Below are 25,529 nucleotides of genomic sequence, written 5' to 3'. Positions count from 1 at the left end.
CTTTCTGGCGGCGCCGGGAGGAGGGGACGGGCCGCGCCGGGGGTGGGCTCGCGCTGAGGCGGGGGTCCCGCCGCGCGCGGCGAGGCGCGGTCGGCCCCGCGGGGCGCGGCGAGAGGCGGCAGGGGACGCGGCGCTGCTGCAGCCGGAGCCCAGCGGTGAGTACACCCCCACCCCGGCCCGCGCGGCGACGCCCCCGGCCCGCCCCGTCCACACCCGCCCGCGCTGCCCGCGCCGCCCGCGCCCCCGCGGCCTCCGGAACTCCGGGACGTTCTCCGGGCGCGGGGTTCGCGGCCCGAACGGCGCCCGTCGTCCCCCGACGCTCCTCGACCCGCCCTGGCCTCGGGTCACGTGGGACGGGCGGCACGCGAGGGGCGGGGAGCGGGACGGGGACGGGGACGGGGGATGCGGGGACAGGGAACTGGACGGGAGCGGGGCGGGATGGGGAACGGAACGGGGACAGGGAACGGGGAACTGGGGCAGGATGGGGACCGGGAACTGGACGGGAGCGGGCGGGATGGGGAAAGGGGACAAGGACAGGGACGGGGCGGGGAGCGGGACGGGGAACTGGACGGGAGCGGGCGGGATTTGGAAAGGGGACGGGGAATGGGGGATGTGGGGGCGGGACGGGGACAGGGAACTGGACGGGAGCAGGGCGGGCGGGATGGGGCAGGGGGGCGGGACGGGGAACAGGGGGATGCAGGGAGCGGGACAGGACTGGTGGCACGCGAGGGGTGAGGACAGGGCGGGGAATGGAACTGGACCAGGTTTCAGGGAACTGAGGATACGGGAGCAGGATGGGGAACGAGGGTAACGGGGAGCTCGGGGAGTGCGACGGCGGACACGCGAGAGACGGGAACTGGGGCAAGGTGAGGAGCGGACGGGTGAGGGACGGGAAGAGAAGGTGCAGCCCTGGGCTGGGCACCCTCTCCGTGACCCCAGGCTGGGCCCGGAGAAAGGGTCGCGGCTACCCCGCCCTCACCTCGAGCTTTGGGTTGTGCGTGCTGGATGCGCACGAGCGGAGGAGCACTTGCTCTGCCGTTGCTGGCCGCGACGAACTCCGTGTAGACAACATTTCTACAGACGTTTGGCCTTGGAACGTCACTGATTGTAACTGTCGGTCCACTATTTCAGTCGCAGAATTATAGGTCTTCCATTCGTAGGCGCTTTCTATGGGTTTGAACGTCTGGATGCTGTTGAAGGCTGCGGACGTTGGTTGGGCGCGTCCTCTGCTGGTCCCTCTCTCAGGGTTGAGGCCAGCGGTACCCCGCACACGCTGGTAAAGGGGCAGGTGTTGCGAAAGACCTGTGTACGCGGGTTTCCGCAAACACAGAGCTTGGAGACTGAGTAGCATCTGAGGGGGTGCAAGGGCCCCTGTGTGAACGGTGAGGGTTGGGACAGGTGGGTGTGGAGCTGTGCCTGCTGGAGCCGGTGTTCCCTGAGGAGGGAAGACACAGATGTGGGTTTGGGGTTGATGGGGGTGTCGGTGAAGGGGGTAGACTTGCAGCTGCCTAGAGTGGATCCCAGGAGTTTTCAGGGGAACCTACCCCATTGCAACGCGCTGTTTGTTGGTGACTCCTTGATGGCTGTTGGTGTGAGAAGGTGAACCTAGTGTTCTCTGCTGTGCCCTCCGGGAGTCATGGACCTGTCAGGGCCGCGTTAGGGTTAGGGTTAGGGAGCAGTATCCTTCCTTGGGGTTTGAACCTGGACCTTCTGAATCTTGCTTTCATTTATGGCACAGTCCTGCTTTTTAGGTTACTGTTTGTTTATTTTTAAAGGCTTACTTATTTTTATTGGAGAGGAGATTTACAGAGAGAAGGAGAGGCAGAGAGAAAGATCTTCTGTCTGCTGGTTTATTCCCCAACTGGCCATTAAGGCCGAAACTGAGCCCATGTGAAGCCAGGAGCCAGGAGCTTCTTCTGGTCTCCCACACAGGTGCAGCGTCCCAAGGCTTTGGGCTGTCCTCTGCTGCTTTCACAGGCCACAGTCTGAAAGCTGGATGGGAAGTAGAGCAGCTGGAACACAAACCGGTGCTCATGTGGAATCTGGGCACTTGCAAGGCGAGGCTTTAGCCACTAGGCTACAATGCTGGGCTTGTGTATTTCCTTAAACGTTTTAGATTAGTTTATTTGAAAGGCAAAGTTACATGGGGCAGATCTTGTGTCTGCTGGTTCACTCCTCAAATGGCTGCTGGGCCTGTGGCCAGACAACCAGGAGCCAGGAGCTTCATCTAGGTTTCCATGTGGGTGGCAGGGCGCCAGTTGTTAGAGCAGACTCAATGCTCATGAACTGGAATGTGTTGCAGATATGAGCTCAGACACACTCTGCAGAGGTTTCCAACCTCCCTGTTTGGTAGGTGATGGGCTGAGGTCTAGAAAGATGGATTTTCTGAAGCTAACTGAACCAGTAGTAAATGAAACTGAGTGACAGCTATGTCGGCTTGCAGTTCCAGAACCCTGGCTGGTGCTGTGCTGGGTTGTCTGTCAGAGGAATTCCCTTATGGCGTCTAGATTCTGCACAAGCCAAGCACAGGGAAGGTCCTGTGCCTTAGAACACATTACTACCCTAATGTGTTTTTCTCATAAAAGAATATCCTTAAATGTTCACAGTACTAAAAAACACAGAGGAAATAATATTTCCTTTTGCATGTCCGTGGTGCACTTTCAGATCCTCCAGAAAATTTGAGAATAAAGGTAATTTGCTGTGAGCTGAGGTGTGTAGATTGGTAGATTATTGGCACACAGATTGTACCTAGTGGTAAGAGTAATGGCGAACAGTAAAAGTAGCATGTGTGTTCACTGAGAATTTTGTGTGGATATCTTGTGTCTTAGAATGGACAGGTTATGATAAAGTCTTAGAATGCATCAAAGGATAAATGATCATGTTTTCCACTGGGAAAAATATAGATAAAAGAGAGCTTCCCTTCCCCAAAATGATTGATAAGAGACCAAGGATCTTGAAAGATTTGTTGAGGATATGAGTTATTTAACTTACTTGTGTTTTTGTTTTTGTGATATAAAGTTGATTTCTTCAAAGCAGCAAGAATCTGCTTTAAAAAAAAGTTTTTTTTTTTTTTTTTTTTTGTACAGTAAAAAGGGATTTGTGTTGTTCATTCGGGGGGCACAGTAACACTTAGGGAAGAATAGGCAGACGTAAGTTTGAAAATGAATACTTCCTCTGAATTTGAGAAGCTTTGCAGTTCTTTGGCCCACATGCCAAGCCTTGAACAAGTGACGTAGGCTCTGTGAGCACTTTTGGAGTCCCTCCCAGCTCACGAGGACCAGCGGCCCAGGACTTTCCTGCCTCAGAGCCAAGCAGTGCTGGTACTCTGTGTTTTTCCTGTGTCCTGGAGCACCATTGGGTTTTGCTGTGTAAGTTGAGACTATTCCTCAGAAGTCCTATGTTTAGCTTCCTTGTTTGAGATGCATGGAGTTGGTCCTGCTTGAACAGTTAGCTCTAGAAAGAACCCTACAGAGTGTGATGACAGTGAGTAGAAGTGAGTAGAAAGGAGCCGGATAGAGTGGGGGATTGGCAGGGTCTTTCCTTGGGGTTAGTTGCTAAACTGCGTCAACAGTTTATTGGCAGTAGGTCTGTTAGCCTAAACTCCTGAAGACCAAAACTCAATTCAGCACATTTTGACTTGCTGCAATTTTTGTATTCCCCCAGTTCTACAGTGCTCACAGTCCCTGAAAGCTGACACACTTTCCACATCACTATCTAAGAAGAAGCTGAATTACTCCAAAGCTTTAGCTTTCCTTGTTACTGTCCAGAAAGTCCTTGCCCTTAGTTGTTAATCCTCCTGCTCTTCCCCCTTGCCCAGTTAGTTGGATCTCAGTCCACCTTTGTGACCTGATTTAATATTGAATTTTCACAAAATATGTTCCACATTTCTCTAGTGCTCTATCTAGCCAGCTGTCATCTGGCTACCTACTGAAGAGGGTTAGGGTTAGAGGGAGAGACAGGAATCTGCTGGTTCATTCCCCAATGTCCATAAATGGCCAGGGCTTGGGCTAGGCCCTCCATTTGGGTCTCCAACACAGTTGGCAGGTCCCAGGCACTTGCACCATCCACTGCTGCTTTCCAAGGTGCATTGGCAGGGAACTGGGTCAGCAGCGGAGCAGCTGGGACTTAGACCACCACATATGGGGGGTCTCAGGTAGTGGTTTAACACACTGTGCTACTACGCTGACCCCTTCTCTCAGTTTGTGAAGTTTATCTGTTCACCTGGAATGTGTGAGCTTCAGCCTTCTTGCCCGCTGTAGGCTGTCCTTCCTCTAACCATTCCTAACACTTTTTATTTCCAATAAAAATAAATCTTTAAAAAAAAGTAGCACAGTTGTAGGCTCAGAACTTATCCTTGGAAATATTAGGTATTGCCAAGTTGCCATCTGAACATATAGAAATTAAAATTTTCATTATCAGTGCCATTTGATGTTATTTTTATTATATATATGTTTAATATTTATTTTTACTGGAAAGTCAGATATACAGAGGGGGAGAGACAGAGAGGAAGATCTTCTGTCTGATGATTCACTCCCCAAGTGGCCACAACGGCTGGAGCTGAGCCAGGAGCTTCTTCTGGGTCTCCCACATGTGGGTGCAGGGTCCCAAGGACCTGGGCTGTCCTTTACTGCTTTCCAAGGCCACAAACAGGGAGCTGGATGGGAAGTGGGACTGCCAGGATTAGAACCCACACCTGAATGAGATCCTGGCAGGGAGACGACTTTAGCCATTATGCTGCCACGCCAGGCCTGCATTTTATTTTACTTGGCATTTTCTTAATTATAAAGCAACCAAAATGTTTGCCAATTGCATTTGGCTGATAGATTTTTTTTAGCTTCCAAAATTTTGTAAATGTTTGCATATTTTGAAAAAAAAAAAAGAGAGATAAAGAAGAGCTTTTTTCCCCCAAATCATTTGAAAGTAAGTTGCTAAAAAAAGATGCTACATTACTGCACATTATTACAGACAGAGCATCCTCTGTACTCACAAGGGAACCATCAAAACTCTAGAAACTAACTTCATTATCCAGATTTTTGAAGTCTGCCACCCCCCCATCCATACAGGTATTCCATATTCTGTCTGCTGAGCTGAGGCAGTTGCACTTCAGTAGCAGTGGGGACTTGTGGTGCAGTTTTGATTTCTAAATCCAACCTTTGTTAGAAAGAACCACAGTGAGGCTAGCGCCAAGGTACGGTGGGTTAAGCTGATTCCTCCAATGCTGGTAGCCTGCAGGTACCAGCCCGAGTCCTAATTCTGCACCACGCTGATGTGCCTGGAAAGTAGCAGGAGATGGCCCCGTGCTTGAGACCCTGTCAGCCACAGGGGAGACCTGGACGGAATTGCAGGGGCCTAGCAATAGTGGCCATTTTTGGGGGGAGTGAACTGGTAGATAAAGATCTGTGCTTCCCTCTTTGTAGCTCTGCCTTTCAAATAACTCACCCTTAAGACAAAAACAGAAGCTCAGACCTGCACCCTGGCTCAATGGCTAAATCTTCACCTTGCAAGCATTGGGATCCCATGTGGGCCAGTTGTGTCGTTGCTGCTCCACCTCCCTTCCGGCTTTCTGCTTAAGGCCTGGGAAAGCAATACAGAATGGCCCAAAGCCTCCAGACCCTGCACCCACATGGGATACCTGGAAGAAGCTCCTGGCTCCTTTCCTCCATAAACCTGATCTGCCTTTGCAATAAAAATATATAAACCTTAAAAAAACATAACTGGAAACTCCTTGGGAAAATGACTGACCAGAGCATTGTCAAGATGAGCTCTGAACATCTGTGCATAAAATAGACTGCAGGTCAACAAAGGGGCAAAGGAAAACAGCCTCAAGAGGGTTCCATAGGCAAATGTGGGACAGTGAGCATCAGATACATCATGATGGCAACAGACTGCGGCCTGTAGCAAACAGTTTTCCAGAGATGCAGACAACGTTATGTCTCTTCCATGTGCTCCTGATATTCTTGCCCATCTTCCCCCAAAGCGGGATTTCCTTGTACCTCCTCTTCCCTCCAGCACCAACAATGCTGTTGAGTTTTCTGCCTTAGAGCTACCTAGGTGATGTTTTACACTGAAGAACACAAATAAACCATCTCCTCTGGGTCTTCCATGTGGGTAGCAGATTCCAAGTACTTGGAACCATACTCCGCTGCTTTCCCAGGAGCATTAAGAGGTAGATTGGAAGTGGAGCAGCTGGTATCGAAGCTGTTGCTCTTATGGGGTGTTGGCATGTAGGCAGTAGCCTACCTAAAATACCAACCTCTCCAATGTTTATTTCTATATTAATCTCTATTTTGAGTTTATTTTATTTGGAAGCCAGAGAAAGGAACTGAGATGTCTTGCCCACTGGTTTGCTGCCTGTAACATCTGGTATTAGGCAAAGGAAGCAGGAGCTCTTCCATGCCTTTGGTGTGAATGGCTAGAACCCAGCTGCTTGAACCACCACGCCCTGCTTCCAGGGTCTGCCTCAGTAGGAGGCTAGGGCTCTAAGCCAGGCTTTTGAGGGGTTCAGTATCCCAGGCTGCAGGGGAGTTGTTGTATACACACTGACAGTTGAAAACAGGCTGCAGCCCACTACTTCGTCCAGGGACATACCAGGTTTGATTTAGAGTGATATCTTTTCCAGTGCTTTAACAATAGCTTTATTAGTGTAGAATTTAACTGCTTTGGGGGCTGGCATGGTGGTGTAGCAAGCTGATCCTCTGCTTGTAGCAACAGCATTCCAAATGGAAGCCAGGTTGAGTTTCAGCTGCTCAGTTGTGACCCACCACCCTGCTCATGCACCAAGGAGAGCAATGGAGGGTGGTCCGAGAGCTCAGCGCCGCTGCCGCCCACCCATAGATCAGCCCAGCTGTGCCATTTCCAGTATTTGAGAAGAGAGCTAGCAGATGGGAGATCTGTCTTTGTGTCTCTCCCTCTCTGTAACACTTCCAAGTAAAAACAGATCTTAAAAAAAATCTCTTTGTACAGTTCTCCTGTTTAAAATATGTGATTTAATTACTTCTAGCACATTTAGCATGTGTCACCACAATTTTTAAATATTGTCATTATTCCAAAAAGAAATTATGTTCCCTTTGCCATCACCCCTCAGCTCTCCCAGCAGTATCCTCTTGTATTTTGTCTAACGAATTTACTGTACTCTGTATTTTCTCCAAATGTCTGACTGTTCTTACTCTGCAGTGTCTCCACACAGACCGACACTTCGCTCTTGGCATTCTGTTGTGGGCATCTGGGTGCTGGCTACTTTCTGATCATGGTGAAGAATATAGTTCTTGGCATCTTGGTGTGGTGTTTGTGAATGTCTTTCTCTTGGGGGCTGTTAATAATTTCGTAGTTAACTCTTCAGGAACTGTCAGATTGTTCTATTTTTTAAAAAGATTTGTTTTTATTGTAAAGTCAGATTTACAGAGAGAAAGAGAGACAGAAAGAAAGATCTTCCATCCACTGGTGTACTCCCCAAATACCTGCAGTGGCTGGAGCTGAGCTGATCTGAAGCCAGGAGCTTCTTCTAGGTCCCCCACGAGCGTACAGGGTTCCAAGGCTTTGGGCCGTCCTTGACTGCTTTCCCAGGCCACAAGCAGGGAGCTGGAAGGGAAGCAGAGCAGCTGGGACACAAGCCGGCGTCCATATGGGATCCCAGTGCATGCAGGGTGGGAACTTTAGCTACTAGAGTACTACGCTGGGCCCCAGTCAGACTGTTTCTCAAACTGGCTGCATGGTTTCATTTTATTATGTAGGATTATATGAATGCCAGTGTTTTTGTTTCCTGGACAGCTCTCGTTATTTCCTTTCTTTTTTTTTACAAATTTACTTTGAAGAATTATGTAGAAGAAAGGATAGAGTTCTTCAGTTGATTGTTTCCTCCCCAAATGACCTCAGTCACCAGGGCTGGAGTTTGGTCCAGGTTTCCCTCTTGGGTGGCAGGGGCTTATATCCTTGAGCCATCTTCCATTGCATTCCCATTCACATTATCAGGGAACTGGATTGGCAGTGAAACTGCCAATTGGGACTCAAACTGGTGTCTTATTTATTTTTTAAAGTTTTATTTATTTATTCAGAAAAGATTTATTTATTTATTTTTATTGGAAAGGCGCACATACAGAGAGGAGGAGAGACAGAGAGGAAGATCTTCTGTCTGATGGTTCACTCCCCATGTGGCCACAACAGCCGGAGCTGAGCCAGTCTGAAGCCAGGAGCCTCCCCCGGGTCTCCCACACGTGGGTGCAAGATCCCAAAGCCCTGGTGGTCCCTGACTGCACTCCCAGGCCTCAGACAGGGAGCTGGATGGGAAGCAGGGCTGCTGGGATATGGACTGGTGCCCATATGGGATCCTGGCACGTTCAAGGCAAGGACCCCAACCACTAAGCTGTCTCGCCGGATCCGAAGATTTATTCATTTTTATTGGAAAGTCAGATATACCAAGAGGAGGAAAGACAGAGAGGAAGACCTTCTGTCCGATGGCCCACTCCCCAAATGGCCACAACAGCTGGTGCTGCGTCGGTCCAAAGCCAGGAGCCAGGAGCTCTTCCAGGTCTCCCACATGGGTCCAGGGTCCCAAAGCTTTGGGCCGTCTTCGACTGCATTCCCTGGCCACAGGCAGGGAGCTGAATGGGAAGCGGGGTCTCCAGGATTAGAACCAGCGCCCATATGGGATCCTGGCGTGTTCAAGGCAAGGACTTTAACCATATACTATTGCGCTGGGCCTGTCTTATTTATTTTTTTAACAACTTATTTTCATTGGAAAGGCATATTTACAGAAAGGAGGAGAGACAGAAAGGTCTTCTATCTGTTGGTTCACTCCTGAAATGGCTGCAGCAGCCATATATAAGTGCTCTAAAGCCAGGAGCCTCTATCATGTCTCCTACATGGTGCGGTGTCCCAAGGATCCTGGGCCACCCTCGGCTGCCTTCCCAGGCCACAGCAGGGAGTTGGATGGGGGCTAGACAGGTCATGAACTGGTGCCATGTGGGGTGTCAGCACTTGGAGGTGGAGAATTAGCCAGTAGAGCCATTGCGCTAGCTCCTCATATTGGCATCTGAAGATCTGTCAAATATGATGCCAATGTTGCAGGCAGCGGTTTAACTTGTTCTGCAGCACTGGCCTCCCCACTATCTTTTTTCTTACAGATTTTTTTTATTTGAAAGGGAGAGTTAAAAAGAGAGGGAGAGAAAGATTCATCTATCTGCCATCTGCTGTTGTTCCCCAAATGGTCACAGCAGCTGGAGCTGTGCTATGCTGAGCTGAATCCAGAAGCCAGAAGCTCCTTCTGGGTCTCCCACATGGGTGCAGGAGTCCAACCACTTGGGCCATCCTCCGCTGCTCACCCAGGCCACAAGCAGGGAGCTGAAGGGAAATGGAGCAGGCGGGACATGAAGCACCTCACCTGGAATGCTGGCAGCGGCAGGTGGAGGATTAACTCTTTATACCATTCTGCCAGTCCCCTATTTTTTTAAGGTTTATTTTAATTGGAAACACAGATTTACAGAGAGAAGGAAAGACAGAGAAAGATCTATCTGCTGCTGGTTCACTCCCCAGATAGCCACAATAGCCGGAGCTGATATGATGTGAAGCCAGGAGCTTCTTCCAGACCTCCCAGATGAGTGCAAGATCCCAAGCCTTTGTGGCATCCCCCAGTGCGTTCCTAAACCTTAAGCAGGGAGTTGGATCAGAACTGGTGCCCAAATGAGATGTCAGTGGTTGCAGGTAGAGGATTAGCCAGTTGAGTCATTTTGCTGATACCAGCCTCTAATGTTTTTAAAGGTTTATTATTTATTCTCAGTCATCCATTTTGTAGTTCACTCCCCAGAAAACAGCAGCAGCTGGGTCTCTAGGCCAAGCTAGTTATAGGTTCCTGAGCAAAAATGTGATATGTAAGTATTTTGTTCAGTTTTGTGGATTGTTTGCTTTTTTTTTTTAAAGATTTATTTATTTTCATTACAAAGTCAGATATACAGAGAGGAGGAGAGACAGACAGGAAGATCTTCCGTAAGTCACATATACAGAGAGGAGGAGAGACAGAGAGGAAGATCTTCCGTCCGATGATTCACTCCCCAAGTGACTGCAACAGTTGGTGCTGCGCCAATCCGAAGCTGGGAACCAGGAACCTCTTCCGGGTCTCCCAACGGTCGGTGCTGTGCCAGTCTGAAGCCGGGAACCAGAAACTTCCTCCAGGTCTCCCACCCGGGTGCAGGGTCCCAGTGCTCTGGGCCATCCTCGACTGCTTTCCCAAACCACAAGCAGGGAGCTGGATGGGAAGTGGAGCTGCCGGGATTAGAACCGGCGCCCATATGGGATCCTGGCGTGTTCAAAGCGAGGACTTCAGCCGCTCGGCCACGCTGCTGGGCCCATGTTTGCTTTTTTAATAATGTCATCTGGCGCCAAAAGTGTTGTATTTTCATACTCTAACCTATTTTTTATTGCAGAACTTTTTAGTGTCATATTTGAGAATCTATTACCTGTTCCAAAATTGTGAACTTTGCTGTTTTCCTGTAAGCGTTTGTAGATTTTCTTATGTGTAAATATGTGGTCCTTTTTTGTTCATGGTATGAGGAAGGAGTTTATTTTGATTGAATCGGGTGTGTATATCCAGTAGTCCCAACTACATTTGTTGAAAATGACGCTCTGTTTCCAGTGTGTTACTAGTCTGTTAATAAACAGTTTTGTGTAGCTGTGTGTATATACTTACTGTGATATTATTATTTTCTTTTTAAGGAAAATTTCAAAAATGTTTCAAATACCAGTGGAAAATCTTGACAGCATTAGAAAGGTGCGAAAGAAGGTCAAAGGCATTCTCATGGATATTGGACTTGATAGCTGCAAGGAGCTGCTGAAGGTAAGAAATTATAACACAGGGTAGAGGATGGGAGTGCTGGCTTATGGAGATCACACTTGAATTTTTTGAAGGATGGGTAGGAGTCTGCAATATGGACATTGCTTGTACTATGAATCTCTTCAAAACTTGTTTTTCTCTTGATTGAATTTGAACTGTAATACTGCATCAAGGTGGAGGAAGCCACCAGGGGGGAGGGGCGTGGGGGGGATTCCCAGAGCCTATGAAACTGTAACATAATGCAAAATAATTAATAAAAAAAAAAAAACTTGTTTTTCTTTCCACTTCCAAACTATTTAAGCTATTCAAGGCTTTACTTATTTTCATTTTTATTTGAAAGGGAGAGAGAAAGATAAAGAGATCTTCCATCTGCTGGTTCATTCCTTATGTGACTTCAACAGCCAGGGCTAGGCCAGACAAAAAAGAAGAATCTGAAACTCAGTTTGTGTCTCTTCTCAAGTATTTGACTGTCATCTGCTGCCTCCCAGGCTGAACTGAGGCAGTCAGAACGAAGCTGAACTGGAAGTGCAGTGTCCAGAACTCAGCCCAGGCACTCCAGCGTGGGACGCAGACTTCCGAGAGGCAGTGTAATCTCTGTGCCAGAGATCTCTGTCATTCCTGTTGGAGTTTAAAGTTAGTTTTAGGCAGGCATTTTTGTTTTATTGTATTTTGGACAATCTTTACATAGTTAATTAGGGTAAAAAGGTTCAAGGGCTATAGGAAAGTAGGTAAGACTATTATTTCCATATTGTTTCCTTCATGTTTAAAGGGGGGTATTAAGGGAGAAGGCCCAACCAATTTCCCACCCTCCCCAGGTCCCGGATGTAAGGCATGCTCCAAGGTTCTTGCTCAAGTGGTTTTGATGGTTCACCAGTTATGAATTGCTACCAGTCTTGCCACTCCAAGCACGATGAGGTCATTGAAGAATCCACTGATTGACATAGTCCATCATAGAGTCTCCGTTTGCCCCATATTTCACTGCCAACATATAGCTGAGATGGTTGATTGACTTGCTCTGTCTTCTGTCTTTTCTTGGTTAGGGTTCTGAGTCCAGCATTTTGACTGGGGAGATCTCCAAAGAAACTTTGTCTGAGGTGTTCTCAGACCAGATTCTTGTATGTACTAGCAAGTACAGGGCCCGGCACAGCCCATAGCCACGATCAGCTGGTGGTTGCAATTGCTGGGTTGGTTCTGGTTTCAGCCCCGACTTCTACTGGAACCAATGGGTGTTGCAGTCCAGCCTGGTTTTGCCCAGCACATACTCGGCCCTCGCATAAACCAGTGGGAGCTGCGGCCCAGTCGAAGCGACCCACAATAACCCCCACCAGGTCTGTCCCCTACTCTAGTTTGCCAGTATGCGCAGCAGTAGTCCAATATGTCCCAAACCCCGTTCAGCTCTCATACATGTCAGTGGGCATCAAAGCTCTGTTCCATCTAACCAGCTCCACTATGCAGCCCCCACAGATGCTGTTGGGTATCTGTCCAGCCACCTCAGCCCCCTGTCCCAGTCTCCGTGCCCTCCCGTGGAAGTGGTAACCCAAGAGGAAGGGTTCCACTATTTCCCTTCCGGGCCTCTCCCACTCCCGGATTATGCACTCTCCAGGTGGTTCTGTGGTTTGACTTGACAAAATTAGACCCCAGTGCCAGCTTCTGCCAGCTGATGCTGTGGCTAAGCCCAAACAACCCTCACCCACTCTAATTTTGTTTGCACCAGTAGGAATAATCAGCCCAGCCTGGCTTTTCCCTGATCTGGTCCACATGAGGCGCACAGGTGTTGTAGCCCTGCCCAGTCTGGTCCGCCCCCATCCCAGCCCACGCTCTCCAGTGGGAGTAGCTGTCCAGCAAGGGAACCACCCCTTATTCCGCTGCCGGCTCTGTCTCTCCCTTCCTGGTGCTCACGTGTGCCGGTTGGGTGCTGCGGTCACATCGATATAGGCAACCTCACATTGGCATTCTGTAATGTGCACTGGTTTTTGTTGCGACCGAACCTGGCTCGACCCACACTGTTCTGGTGTTCGGATTTGCCAGTGGATGACATGAACTGATTCAGCGTGGTCTGCCCCCGACCCATGCCAAATGTATGCCAGTGGGTAACTTTCCATGGCCTGTTCTGGGCTGTTTCCTATCATGTTTCTTGTGCTTACCTGCCGGATCTGTGTTCTGCCAGAGGAGTTGCCCAGGCTCCTTCATCAGAACCTCTCCCAGTGCCAGATTTTGTGCATACCAGGGGGTCCATGAGCCAGCCCTACTCAGTTCACCTCCTGTCCTAGCAGAAACAGTGCTTTTCCTGATTGGCCTTCAACCCAAACTGGTCCTTGCTGTTGGATGTTTCAGCCCAGTCATGGCTCGTTCATACCCACATATGGCTCACACATGGCTCAGTAGGGGGTTGAGACCTAGCCTAGTCCGTCCCACATCTACCCTGGTCCTCCAGGACACCAGACGGTGTTGGGGTCTGGGCTGGCCTGGTGCATCCAATCCCAGTCCACACTTGTGTCAAGGGAGACTACAACTGTTTCCTGATCAGAACACAGCCCTCATTCTAGCCCATGTGCCCCTTGGTGGGAATCTCAACCCAGCTAGGGTTGTCCCCTTAGCTCCCCAAGCAGGTCTGTTCCCAACCTTAGATCACGCGCCTGCCAGTGGTTGCTCTGACTCAGCTTGGCACAGCCCCTCACCTGTCCCGACCTCTGCCTTAGACACTGTGGCTTAGCGTTCCTGGCTCATGCAGACCAGTAGGTGCAAAAGCCTAGCTTGGCATGACCTGTGTTCCATCCTGGCTTCTAGTTTGGCTTGTAGGCTAAGGTTTGCTCAGTCCTGCCCGGTCCACCCTGGGCAAGCATTTTTATAGTCATCGTGTATAAAAAAAAACTTATTTTGATGTTTGAGGGGAATATACCGAATTCTTTATTTTAGCAAAAGACTTGATTTCCTAGTCTTGCTAGAGTGGCCTGCAGATGGACAGGCATGAAATATGATAGAATTAATTTTCTCTTTGTTTTGTTAAAAATGTATATATATGTATATACATACATACCGCACATACATGCATGTATACATGTACATATGTGCGTGTACATATATATATATTTTTTCTTTTTTTGTTTTTTTACTGAGGCCAACATTGTGACGTAGTGGGTTAAACCACATTTGCTACACACAGTGAGAGAGAAATCTACCTGTTGGTTTACTTCCCAAATGACTGCACCAGTCAGGTCTGAATCAGGTTGAGACCAGGATCCAGGCACTCTGTTCTGGTCTCCTGTGAGGCTGGCAGAGGCGCAAGTACTTTGTCATCTCTCACTGCATTGGGTGACTTGGGTTGTCATCTGTTGACTTTCTAGATTGGTAGGAGGCAGTCTAGCAGAAGTTAAGAGATAGAATTGGAACAATATAGTACAGTGGAGTTTCTAGTGTAATAGAAAGTTAAGTTTTTTTTTTTTTTCCAGTCGTTAATGTTTATTTGACAGTTCTGAGTTTTAAAGTTCTGTTTTCTGTTTTGGAAAAAATATGATCAAATCTAATAATTTTTCTTTTTTTGTGTGTGTGTGTAACTTTGTCTTTTTTTTTTCTCTACTCATTTATTCATTAACTACATTGCATTACATGACACAATTCCATAGGTACTGGAAGGTTTTTTTTAATATATATTATATATATAATTAATTAATTTGGGGCCAATGCATTGGCTCTGCCTTGCAGCATGAACATCCCCTATGATGTTGGTTTGTGCCCTGGCTGTTCCACTTCCAATGCAGCTCCCTGCTTGTGGCCTGGGAGAGCAACAGAGGATAGCCTAAGTCTTTGGGCACCTGCACCATGTCGGGACCCCTGACGAGGCTTCTGGCTCCTGGTTTTGGATCGGCTCTGCTCTGGCCTTGGGACCCTGTACCCGCATGGATACCCAGGAAAAATAAATAAATAAATAAATAAATACTCCCTGCTTGTGGCCTGGGGAAGCAGTTGAGGACGGCCCAATGCATTGAGACTCTGCACCCACGTGGGAGACCCGGAAGAGGTTCCAGGTTCCCGGCTTCTGGATCGGCATGCATCGGCCCGTTGCGGCTCACTTGGGGAGTGAATCATTGGACGGAAGATCTTCCTGTCTGTCTCTCCTCCTCTTGTATATCTGGCTGTAATAAAATGAATAAATCTTTAATAATTAATTAATTAATTAATTAATAATGTTCTCTTACCTCCTGCAGTGTATCATTAACTTTCTTTCAAACGTGCAGAAAAGTAAAAGGGTTATACAGTGAGCATCCATGCTTACTCGTCGCCTACATTCTACAGAAGGTTAGCTTTTCATCATAATTGCTTTATTATGTCCATCTGTCTACACTCAATATTCTGTCCTTGATTTTTAAAGATTTATTTATTTTTATTGGAAAGTCAGATACATAGAGAGGAGGAGAGACAGAGAGAAAGATCTTTGTCCGATGGCCCACTCCCTAATGGCTGGTGCTGCGCGGATTGAAAGCCAAGAGCCCAGATACTCTTCTGGATCTCCCACGTGGGTGCAGGGTCCCAAAGCATTGGGCCGTCCTTGCCTGCTTTCCCAGGCACAGGCAGGGAGCTGGATGGGAAGCAGGGCTGCCGGGATTAGAATCGACGCCCATATGGGATCCTGGTGCATTCAAGGTGAGGACTTTAGCCTCTAGGCCATGGTGCTGGGCCCGACCCTCAAATATTCTTTTGTTTTTTTCAAAGATTTATTTTTATTACAAAGTCAGATATACGGAGGAGGAGAGACAGAGAGGAAGATCTTCCGTTCGATGATTCACTCCCCAAGTGAGCCGCAACGGCCGGTGCTGTGCCGATCCGAAGCCGGGAACCAGGAACCTCTTCCGGGTCTCCCACGCGGGTGCGACACTCAAATATTCTACCAGAGGTGTGAGAATATTGGTGATGGCTTCAGTTTCAACTGCTGTTTTCCACTTTTTTTTTTCTGTACAAACTGTTTTTTGTCCTCTTTATTACTGTTCTTCATGGTTCTTTATTTTTGTTACGCATTTTTATCTGATAGGTTTAAAAGAGATGTCCCATCTGCTGACTTCTCAGATGGCTGCAATGGCGATAGCTAAGCTGATCTGAAGCCAGGAGCCTGGAGCTTCTTCCTGGTCTCCTGTGTGAGTGCAGGGTCCCAAAGCCTCTACTGCTTTCCTGGGCAGGGAGTGGGGGTTAAAAGCAAAGTATCTGAGACTAAGACAGCTGCCCAGATGGGATGCTGGTACTGCGGGCAGAGGATTAGCCTGCTAAGGCACTGCACTGGACCCTATCAATTTTTGTCAATATGCAAAGAAGAGATTTCTTGAAATGTATCTATAGATTGTAGGATAACCATCATAGCTCCTTCTCTCTCCCTCCCGTCCTCAATCCCCTTCCTTTCTGCTCCTCTTTGTGTGTGTTGTTTGTTGTTCTTGCTTTTTGAAGTAACTTGATTTCTGTTTACTTAATAATCAGAGCTTACTGTACCATAGCATCCAGCAGGTAAAAAGCAGAAATCCCTAAGAATAGAGACAAGGGCTATAAACAACCATTTAAGGTTTGTTATTCATTTTTATTGTATTTAAAATGTTTATTTATTTGAAAGGCAGAGCAACAGAGAGTGAGAAAAGAATCTGCCATGTGTGTACTACACTCCCCAAGCACACCCTGCAGCAGCTGTGTATGGGTTGATTTCCTGTCCAGGGCTGTGGGTCGCACGGCCTCTCTGGGCAGGAGTTTAGCAGCAGATGCTGAGATGAGATGCTTGGCACCAAAGGCCTGCCTCCCCGTGGGGCTTTGCTTTAGTTGCTTTTTGTAAGTTTCATTTATTGTGTTTTTATGGTGATTCAGTTTAAAGCGTTTCTAACTTTGTGATTTTTTCTTTGATCTTGATTGTATATCTGACTTTATTTCTATTGCAAAATCAGATATATAGAGGAGAGACAGAGGAAGACCTTCCATCTGATGATTCCTCCCCAAGTGATATACAGATCTTGGATCTGTAAATCTGACTTTCCAATAAAAAAAAAAGTAGTATAGCTTGGGTCACTTTTCTTCTTTTTTTTTTAAAGGATGTATTCTTTGGTTCAGAGTTTGGAAAACTTTTTTTATTATTTTTTTAAGATGTATTTATTTTTGTTGCAAAGTCAGATGTAGAGAGAGGAGGAGAGACAGAGAGGAACATCTTCCGTCCATTGATTCACTCCCCAAGTGACTGCAACAGCCGGATCTGCGCTGATCCGAAGCCAAGAGCCACGAGCTCTTCTAGGTCTCCCACGCGGGTGCAGGGTCCCAAGGCTTTGAGCTGTCTTTGACTGCTTTCCCAGGCCACAAGCAGGGAGCTGGATGTGAAACAGGGCCACCAGGATTAGAACCGGCACCCATATGGGATCCCAGCACATGCAAGGTGAGGACTTTTAGCCCCACTTTTCTTCTTTATTGCATTCATGTTTTTGTCATTTTTTCATGATTTTGGGTCATTTTTCTGGTTGGTGTTTGTGTTCCTGGAAAGTTTGTATTGGTTATTGGATTTAATAAGTGCTTAGATTTTGTTTCCTTTAAATATTGTAGGTTTTTGTTCTAGGACCTCTTTGAGTGGTTGGAGTCATTTTTGCCCCTTCTGAGGCTTGCTTTCTGGGTTGTGGTGCAGCTTTGAAGGGATCACTTTTCTGGCAAGCTGAATAGTAATGCTTCCCAGGATGTATTGAGTTTCATTTCTCTAAACGCATTGGTCTTTGGGTGCTGAAAGATTGTTAATATTCCAGTGACTCCTGGCCTGAAGTTACTGTGATGATACCCCATTCTCAGCTGTCTCTATTTCTGTCTGTCCTCCTTCCCTGCTCACCCCAAGAGTCGTGTGTTTTCTTTTTTTCTTAAGAGTTTTACTTATTACTATTTTTTATTGGAAAGTCAAAGAGGAGAGGAAGATCTTCCATCTGCTGATTCACTCCCCAAGTGGTCACAATGGCCAAGCTGAACTGATCCGAAACCAGGAGCCAATAGCTTCTTCCTGGTCTCCCATGCGGGGCCAGGGTCCCAAGGCATTGGGTTGTCCTCTGTTTCTTGCCACGGCCACAAGCAGGGAGCTGGATGGGAAGCAGGGCCACTGGGATTAGAACTGGTGCACATATAGGATCCTGACGTATATAAGGTGAGAACTTTAGCCACTAGGCTACCGCACCAGGCATTTTCTTACTTTCACAGTACCGTGGAGCTGGTGTGGTGGCATAGCAAGCTATTCGTCTACCTGTCAGCATCCTATATGAGTGCTGGTTTGTGTCCCGGCTGCTCCACTTCCCATCCAGCTCCCTGCTGGTGGCCTGGGAAAGCAGCAGAGGATGGCCCAAAGCTTTGGGACCCTGTACCCATGTCATATACCTCCTAGGAGATCTGTTAGCAGAAGGCTGTTTGGGGAGTGAAGGTGGGCCTGGTTCTGGCCACTGAGAGGGGATCTGGGGGTACTGGGTAGTTGCTTAAGCTGCTCCCCGAACTTATTTTTCTCTTTTCCCTGTCACAATTAGCCATGCCCCCATCTGAACTGCTTCTTTACTCAGTCTAACTGGAGTCAGGCAGTTACTTAGCACAACTCTGCCACCGTACCCCAGCTCTTTCATTGTAGTATTTCCGGTAGACCATTTGTGACCATAACGTTTTTTCTTATCTAGACCACAGGCAGCTATGAACCTGTGAAACCGGAATTGTGTCTCTGCCTCCCAGCGCCTAACATGAAACACTGGAGGTTGAGTGTGGGTGAAGTAAATGGCCTTAAGTCCTTGTTAATGAACTTGTGCCTGCCTGGGCTGCTTGTGGAAGTCGGCCATCTCTGCTTCCTGTGGGCTGTGCTTGTCTCCTGCTCACGTTCTAAGACATGTCCCTTTTTTCTCTAGCTGAGGCCTGCTTTCTGAGCTTACCCTCCTACCAGGGGCCTCCCCTCATCCATTCCTACATGTAGGTCTCTGGCAGGACTTTTCTTGGTGTGACAGGCCCGGCAGCATGTGACAGGGCCCGGCGCCATGGCCTAGTGGCTGAAGTCCTCACCTTGAATGCGCTGGGATCCCATATGGGCGTCGGTTCTAATCCTGGCAGCTCCACTTCCCATCCAGCTCCCTGCTTGTGGCCTGGGAAAGCAGTCGAGGACGGCCCAATGCTTTGGAACCCTGCACCCGGGTGGGAGACCTGGAAGAGGTTCCTGGTTCCCGGCATTGGATTGGCACAAGCACCATCCGTTGAACTCACTTGGGGAGTGAATCATTGGATGGAAGGTTTTCCTCTCTATTTCTCCGCCTGTCTGTATATCTGACTTTGTAATAAAAATAAATAAATCTTTAAAAAAATGGAAATTCTTATTTTAAAAATGCCTGTTCCAATTGAGAAAAAGCCCTTTGCTTGTTCTTACCTTTGTTTCCATGTCTGATGTGAGCGATATTTAAACAGTGAGATAAGAGGACACTGCCTTTGGTTCTCCACAGAGGACTAAATGATAATGGTTAGGTATAGTTCAGAATACTGTGTTCATGGGCAGGCATCATTGTGCAGTGGGTTAAGCTGCTTCCTGCTGTACTGGTGTCCCATGTAGGTGCCTGTTGGAGTCCTGGCTGTACTTCTAACTTAGCTCTGGGAAAGTTGTGGAAGATGGCCCCAGTGCTTGGGCTCCTGTACTCATGTGAGAGACCCAGATGAAGCTCTGGTCTATGGGCTTTGGCCTGGTACACCCCTGGCCACTGGGCCAATTAAAGAGTGAACCAGTGGGTGGAAGATCTCTCTCCCTCTCCTGCTCTTTCTTCCCTCCTTCCCTCTTTTTCCTCTCTCTCTGAAACTCTTTCAAATAAATAAATATATTTAAAAAAAATCCCTATAATGTAAAGATACTGTATCTAGTATAAAAATTGAAGTTTTCTTTAATGCACTTATGAAGCTTATAGGCACTTTAGAATTATGCTGTATGCTTAGACTTTGCTTACAGAAAGAGAAAATTGTTGGATGTTCTTACGTGTTTCTTAAAAAGTGACTTTTTTTTTTTTTAAAGATGTATTTAAAGTCAGATATACAGAGAGGAGGAGAGACAGAGAGGAAGATCTTCCATCCGATGATTCACTCCCCAAGTGAGCCGCAATGGCCGGTGCGCGCCGATCCAATGCCGGGAACCAGGAACCTCTTCCAGGTCTCCCACACGGGTGCAGTGTCCCAATGCATTGGGCTGTCCTCGACTGCTTTCCCAGGCCACAAGCAGGGAGCTGGATGGGAAGTGGAGCTGCCGGGAATAGAAACAGCGCCCATATGGGATCCCGGGGCTTTCAAGGCGAGGACTTCAGCCACTAGGCCACGCTGCCGGGCCCAAAAAGTGACTTTAAAAAAAAAAAAAAAAAAACTTATTTATTTATTTGAAAAGCAGAGAGAGATACCTCTTATCTGTTGGTTCACTTCCCAAATTACTGCAACAGCTGAGGCTGGCCAGCCTGAAGCCATGAGCAAGGATCTTCATCCGGGTCTCCCAAATGGGCGCAGGGGCCTAAACACTTTAGCCATTGTCTGCTGCTTTGCCAGGAGTTTTAGCGGTGAGCTGGCTCAGACGTGGAGCATCTGGGACTCAGACTGGTACCCGGATGGGCTGCTGGTGCTGCTGTGGCAGCTTTACGTGCTTCACAGCACTGGGCCCTGAAACTACTTTTTTTTTTTCTGAAACTGGTTTTAAGTTGAATCATTTCAACATTTTTCTAAGTTTAATAATTTTTTATGCTTTTACTTTCATTTCTCTCTTCCCATGAGAGTTTCTTAGGCACCAAGTAATCTTGATCAGGTTGTAATGGAATATTGATCTTATGATTTCATATAATGTTGTCTCCCTTTTTTCTCTTTATTTTTAAAGGACCTTAAAGACTTTGATCCTGGAGAAAAGTACTTGCATAACACATCCTGGGGTGATGTTTCTCTCTGGGAGCCTTCTGGAAAGAAAGTGGTATGTGTTTTTATACCTTTTGTGTTATTTAAGTTAAGGGTAAATGGAACCTTTAAATAGATCAGGTTGCCAGTGAATGGAGAGGAACTGTAATTAAACTATTCATGGAAGAGAAAGGAAAATGAAATTTAGTGTTTGGTAATGTAGGGTTATCGATGCTTGAGTGTTTTGTGATAGTATTTGTCTGACGTTGCCAGTGTGTGATGGGTCTTTGATTTAATCATCAGCTTAGCTAAAGCAGTGCCTCAGTGTTGAGTGTGTGAAAACCCTGAGACGGAACAACACTTCTGTCACTAGTCAGCTGTGAATATTGCGGTGGTCCTGTAGGTTAAAATGGAGCTAAAAAATTTCTGTCAGCTAGAAAGGTTAGAGCCGTTGTCATATCATCTTAGGATAGCACATCCTGTGTGTGGAAGTGTGCTGGACGTGGTGATTGATAATGATGGTACATAGCTGTGTTTCTGATTTATGGTCATGTGTCACTTAACACACATCTGAGAGCTCTGTCAACTGTTCATCCTCTGATGTGTGGCCTTCACGGGGTACACTTGCGTGAACCTGGATGGTTCTGCCTGCCGCACGCCAAGGCTGAGGGCTTGCTTACTGATGTAGGTGGTAATTACCTGGTGGTACTTCCGCTGGATAGCGAAGGCAGTCGTAACAGGAAGAAGTACAGTAATATACAGTATTCAAGATGAAAATGGTGGACCTTTAGGGAGCATGTGTGTGAATGGAGCATGCAGGACTGGAAGCTGCTGTGGGCGGAGGAGTGAGTATAGGGAAGCTTGATGGAAGGCTTGGGACACACTGTACTTGAGCGATAGGATTTCTTCAGTAACCCTAACTATAACTGAAGTAAACAGACGGAAACATACTCACCATCAGCTGTCACTACAGGGGCTCAGAACTATGGCATGGTGGATTAATCTGCACACTGCAGGTTGTGGGCCACATCCTGTGTTCATCCCACAGGGTTAGGAGAATTGCTGTGTGTTTAAGTGTTCAAGAAGATACACAGGGATACTGTTTGGTGGGTCATGACATTTAAGTCCATGTTCATAACACGGCTTTATTGGAGCTTAGGTATGCCTGCTCCTGGCCTGTTGCTAACGGGCACTCACGCCGTGATAGTCCAGACCATGTTGTGTGGCCTGAGTCCCCAGATGCTCAGTGTCTGGCCCTTTGCAGGGAAGGCTTGCTAACTCCTGCTCTGAAAGACACTCCGTTCCCTGTCCCAGCCTCAGACAGCCAGCTGGCTCTGTTGGACTGTGCCTAAGACTTGGTCTTCTTTCAACAGAGATACCGGACGAAGCCGTACTGCTGCAGCCTGTGTAAGTACTCGACAAAGGTGCTGACTTCATTCAGGAACCATTTGCATCGCTGCCACGAGGATGAGATTGACCAGGAGCTGGTGATTCCTTGCCCCAACTGTGTGTTTGCTTCTCAGCCTAGAGTGGTGGGAAAGCACTTCAGGATGTTTCACGCGCCTGTTCGCAAAGTCCAAAACTACACGGTGAATATTCTAGGAGAAACAAAATCGTCGAGGAGTGATGTGATAAGCTTTACGTGTTTGAAATGTAACTTTTCCAACACTTTGTACTACAGCATGAAGAAGCATGTACTAGTAGCTCATTTTCATTACTTAATTAACTCCTACTTTGGCCTACGAAATGAGGAAACGGGTGAGCAACCGAAGACCAGTGATGAGAAGGGGCCGCCGTCTGACAGATTCTACTGTAAGAAGTGCAGTGCCAGTGCCGGCAGCCAGGATGCGTTAATGTACCACATCCTGACATCAGATACACACCGGGATTTGGAGAACAAGCTTAGATCTGTGATCTCAGAGCACATTAAGAGGACTGGACTTCTGAAGCAAATGCATATAGCACCGAAGCCAGCTGCACGCATGGCCATCCCGCGCAACAACAGTGCTGCTCCTGGTCTCACGGCCCCACCTCCTTGCTTTCGTCTTGCCTTGCCGCAGAACAGTCAAAGCTCAGCTGTGGTGCAGTCGGTGACTGTGGCCCCCGGCACGTCTGGGAACCTCACTCACACTCCATCTGCTATTGCCCAGTCTCGGGTGACTCTGGTCTCTAGTCCTCTGCCCGTGTGCCAGAGCAGCTTAGCTCTACAGCCGTCGGCTCCTCAGCCTGTCTTCCTCTCCCCCGGGGTCCCACTTAATAAGCCTGGGAATCCTCCTGTGCTGCCCCTGAGCCAGCCCGTGAGACCTGCAAAGAAGTCAGTGGCCACTGGTGTCCTCCCTGTGAGCCAGGCCGTTCGCCCTGGGGTCTTACCTCTCGCCCAGCCTGTGGGGCCCGGAAACAGGCCCCCTGGGCCTGGGGTCCTTCCTGTGAACCCCACTGTCACCCCTGGGGTTCTGCAGGCTGTCTCTCCAGGGGTCATTTCTGTGAGCCGAGCAGTTCCATCAGGGGTTCTGCCTACGGGCCAGATGACTCCTGCTGGGGTTATTCCTGGACAGACAGCAACTTCTGGGGTTCTTCCCCCTGGCCAGATGGTCCAGTCAGGGGTTCTCCCTGTTGGCCAGACAGCCCCATCTCGGGTTCTGCCCCCTGGCCAGACTGTGCCATTGAGGGTTCTCCCTCCTGGCCAGGGGGTCTCTTCTGGGCTGCTTTCCTCTAACCAGACGGTTGCCTCAGGTGCCGTTCCTGGGAACCAGGGCGTAGGTTCTGGTGTTCTTCAGCTCAGCCAGCCCGTCGTGTCAGGAGTTGTGCCTGTGGGCCAGCCAGTGAGGCCTGGTGTTCTGCAGCTGAACCACCCAGTGAGCACCAGCATTGTGCCTGTGAACCAACCAGTGAGAGCTGCTGCTGCCGCTGCACAGAGCACCACCTTTCTGACCTCGGGCTCAATTCTCCGGCAGCTGATCCCCACAGGAAAGCAAGTGAATGGCATTCCCACCTACACACTGGCGCCACTCTCAGTCACCCTGCCAGTTGCCCCAGGAGGCCTCACAACCGTCACCCCGCCACAGATGCCCATCCAGCTCCTGCCCTCAGGGGCATCTGCGCAGACGGCCGGCTCTGTGCCCAGCCTGCCCACACCTCCTGTGCTGGTGGGCGCGGCCCAGAGCATGTTCATCCAGGCCTCTCCACCCATGGCAGATGCAAATCAGGTGCTCAGACAGGCCAAGCAATGGAAAACCTGCCCCGTGTGCAACGAGCTCTTTCCATCCAATGTGTACCAGGTTCACATGGAGGTGGCTCATAAGCACAGCGAGTCCAAGGCGGACCAGAAAAGGGAACCCGAGAAGCTGGCAGCGTGTGCCCCGTTCTTAAAGTGGACGAGGGAGAAAGTGGTCCGCTGCCTGTCCTGCAAACGCTTGGTCTCAGAGGGGGAGCTCATCCGCCACTTGCTGATGCATGGCCTGGCGTGCCTGTTCTGCCCATGCACCTTCCATGACATCAAGGGCCTCTCAGAGCACAGTAAGACCGTGCACCTGGGGAAGAAGCGGCTGCCTGTGGATTACAGCAACAGGGGCTTCCAGCTGGAGCTCGATGCCAATGGCAGCCTGCTCTTTCCCCACCTGGATTTCATCACTGCACTACCCAAAGAGGAGCTTGGCGAACAGGAGGTATACCTGGCTATCCTTGCTGGGATACACTCCAAGTCCCTGGTGCCTGTCTACGTGAAGGTGAGGCCCCAGGTTGAGGGCGTGCCTGGAAGCCTCAGCAAGCCAGCCCTGACCTGCCCCTTCTGCTTCGCCACCTTTGGGACAACGGAAGCCTACGAGCTGCACCTGAAGGAGCGGCACCACATCATGCCCACAGTGCACACGATCCTCAAGTCTCCGGCCTTCAAGTGCATCCACTGCTGTGGGGTTTACACTGGAAACATGACCCTGGCGGCCATCGCCATCCACCTGCTGCGCTGCAGAAGTGCTCCTAAGGACAGCGGCTCCCACCTCCAGATCCAGCCTGAGCTCATCAACAACAGTGAGCTGCTCCTGGTCCGTGGGGAAGTGATCCACGACGCCAGCTTTCCCGTGAAGAGAAAGCTGCCTGATGGCCACATGGGGGCGGAAGGCCAGAGAGGTGGGGAGGAGCAGGCCCTCCTTCCGAATGCCGATGCAGCCCCTGGCCCAGAAAAGGGGTCTAGTGCTGTGCCTTGTAAAAGACAGAGGAATGAGAGCAGGACAGAGGGACAGACTGCCAGTGAGGACGTGCTTCAGATTTTAGCACTGGATCCCAAGAGATACGAGGACCGCTCTTACGAGAAGAAAAAGCAGTTTCTCAGAGATTATTTTCACAAGAGACCATATCCTACTAAAAAGGAAATAGAATTGCTATCTTCACTCCTATGGGTGTGGAAAATTGATGTGGCTTCATTTTTTGGAAAACGTAGATACATTTGCATGAAAGCAATAAAAAATCACAAACCCTCTGTACTTTTAGGCTTTGATATGTCTGAACTTAAAAATGTTAAACATAGACTGAACTTTGAGTATGAACCAGAAAGCTTATAAAAAAGAGTGAAAGTGCTAGGTAATAGATTTTCTATTGAGATTTAAGATAGGTTGTTTCTTCACTGTGTTGAATTAATCAATTTCAGTGGTTGTTATGCTGCTCTTTAGATTTATTTCAGGTGCTGAGAAAGACTAGTTTTTTTCAGATATATTGTTTCCTACAGTTTGATTTGTAAATTATTTTTTCTGCCATGTAAATTAAATTTTTTCATGCACGCCTTGTTTTGCTAGTAGTGTCAGTAATTATACAACTGAAAAACTAAAATTTGCCATGTTTTCCATTT

The 25,529-nt window shown here is 48.5% G+C and overlaps 1 protein-coding gene across 2 annotated transcripts; it reads left to right on the top strand.

The window, feature by feature from the left end:
* Window positions 1-25,529, top strand: ADNP2 (ADNP homeobox 2). 2 transcript variants are annotated; one of them, XM_058659793.1, is made up of 4 exons: window positions 1-155; window positions 10,705-10,825; window positions 20,676-20,765; window positions 22,063-25,529. In XM_058659793.1, the coding sequence occupies exons 2-4, from the start codon at window positions 10,718-10,720 to the stop codon at window positions 25,243-25,245; spliced, it is 3,381 nt and encodes a 1,126-aa protein (XP_058515776.1). In that variant the 5' UTR covers window positions 1-155; window positions 10,705-10,717; the 3' UTR covers window positions 25,246-25,529. The 2 variants fall into 2 exon arrangements, with proteins under 2 accessions (XP_058515776.1, XP_058515775.1); XM_058659792.1 differs by lacking the exon at window positions 1-155 and adding an exon at window positions 9,105-9,355.

Source organism: Ochotona princeps, unplaced genomic scaffold (genome assembly GCF_030435755.1).
Source record: "Ochotona princeps isolate mOchPri1 unplaced genomic scaffold, mOchPri1.hap1 HAP1_SCAFFOLD_129, whole genome shotgun sequence".
Taxonomy (NCBI): Eukaryota; Metazoa; Chordata; class Mammalia; order Lagomorpha; family Ochotonidae; genus Ochotona; species Ochotona princeps.
This window is presented reverse-complemented; position numbering and strand designations above follow the sequence as displayed.

Excerpts from the sequence above, each read along its gene's own strand:
- ADNP2 (XM_058659792.1), top strand. The coding sequence starts at position 9,273 with ATGGGTGCAGGAGTCCAACCACTTGGGCCATCCTCCGCTGCTCACCCA. Across the intron at positions 10,826-20,675 it reads GCTGCAAGGAGCTGCTGAAG|GACCTTAAAGACTTTGATCC; the intron begins GTAAGAAATTAT and ends TTATTTTTAAAG. Across the intron at positions 20,766-22,062 it reads AGCCTTCTGGAAAGAAAGTG|AGATACCGGACGAAGCCGTA; the intron begins GTATGTGTTTTT and ends TTCTTTCAACAG.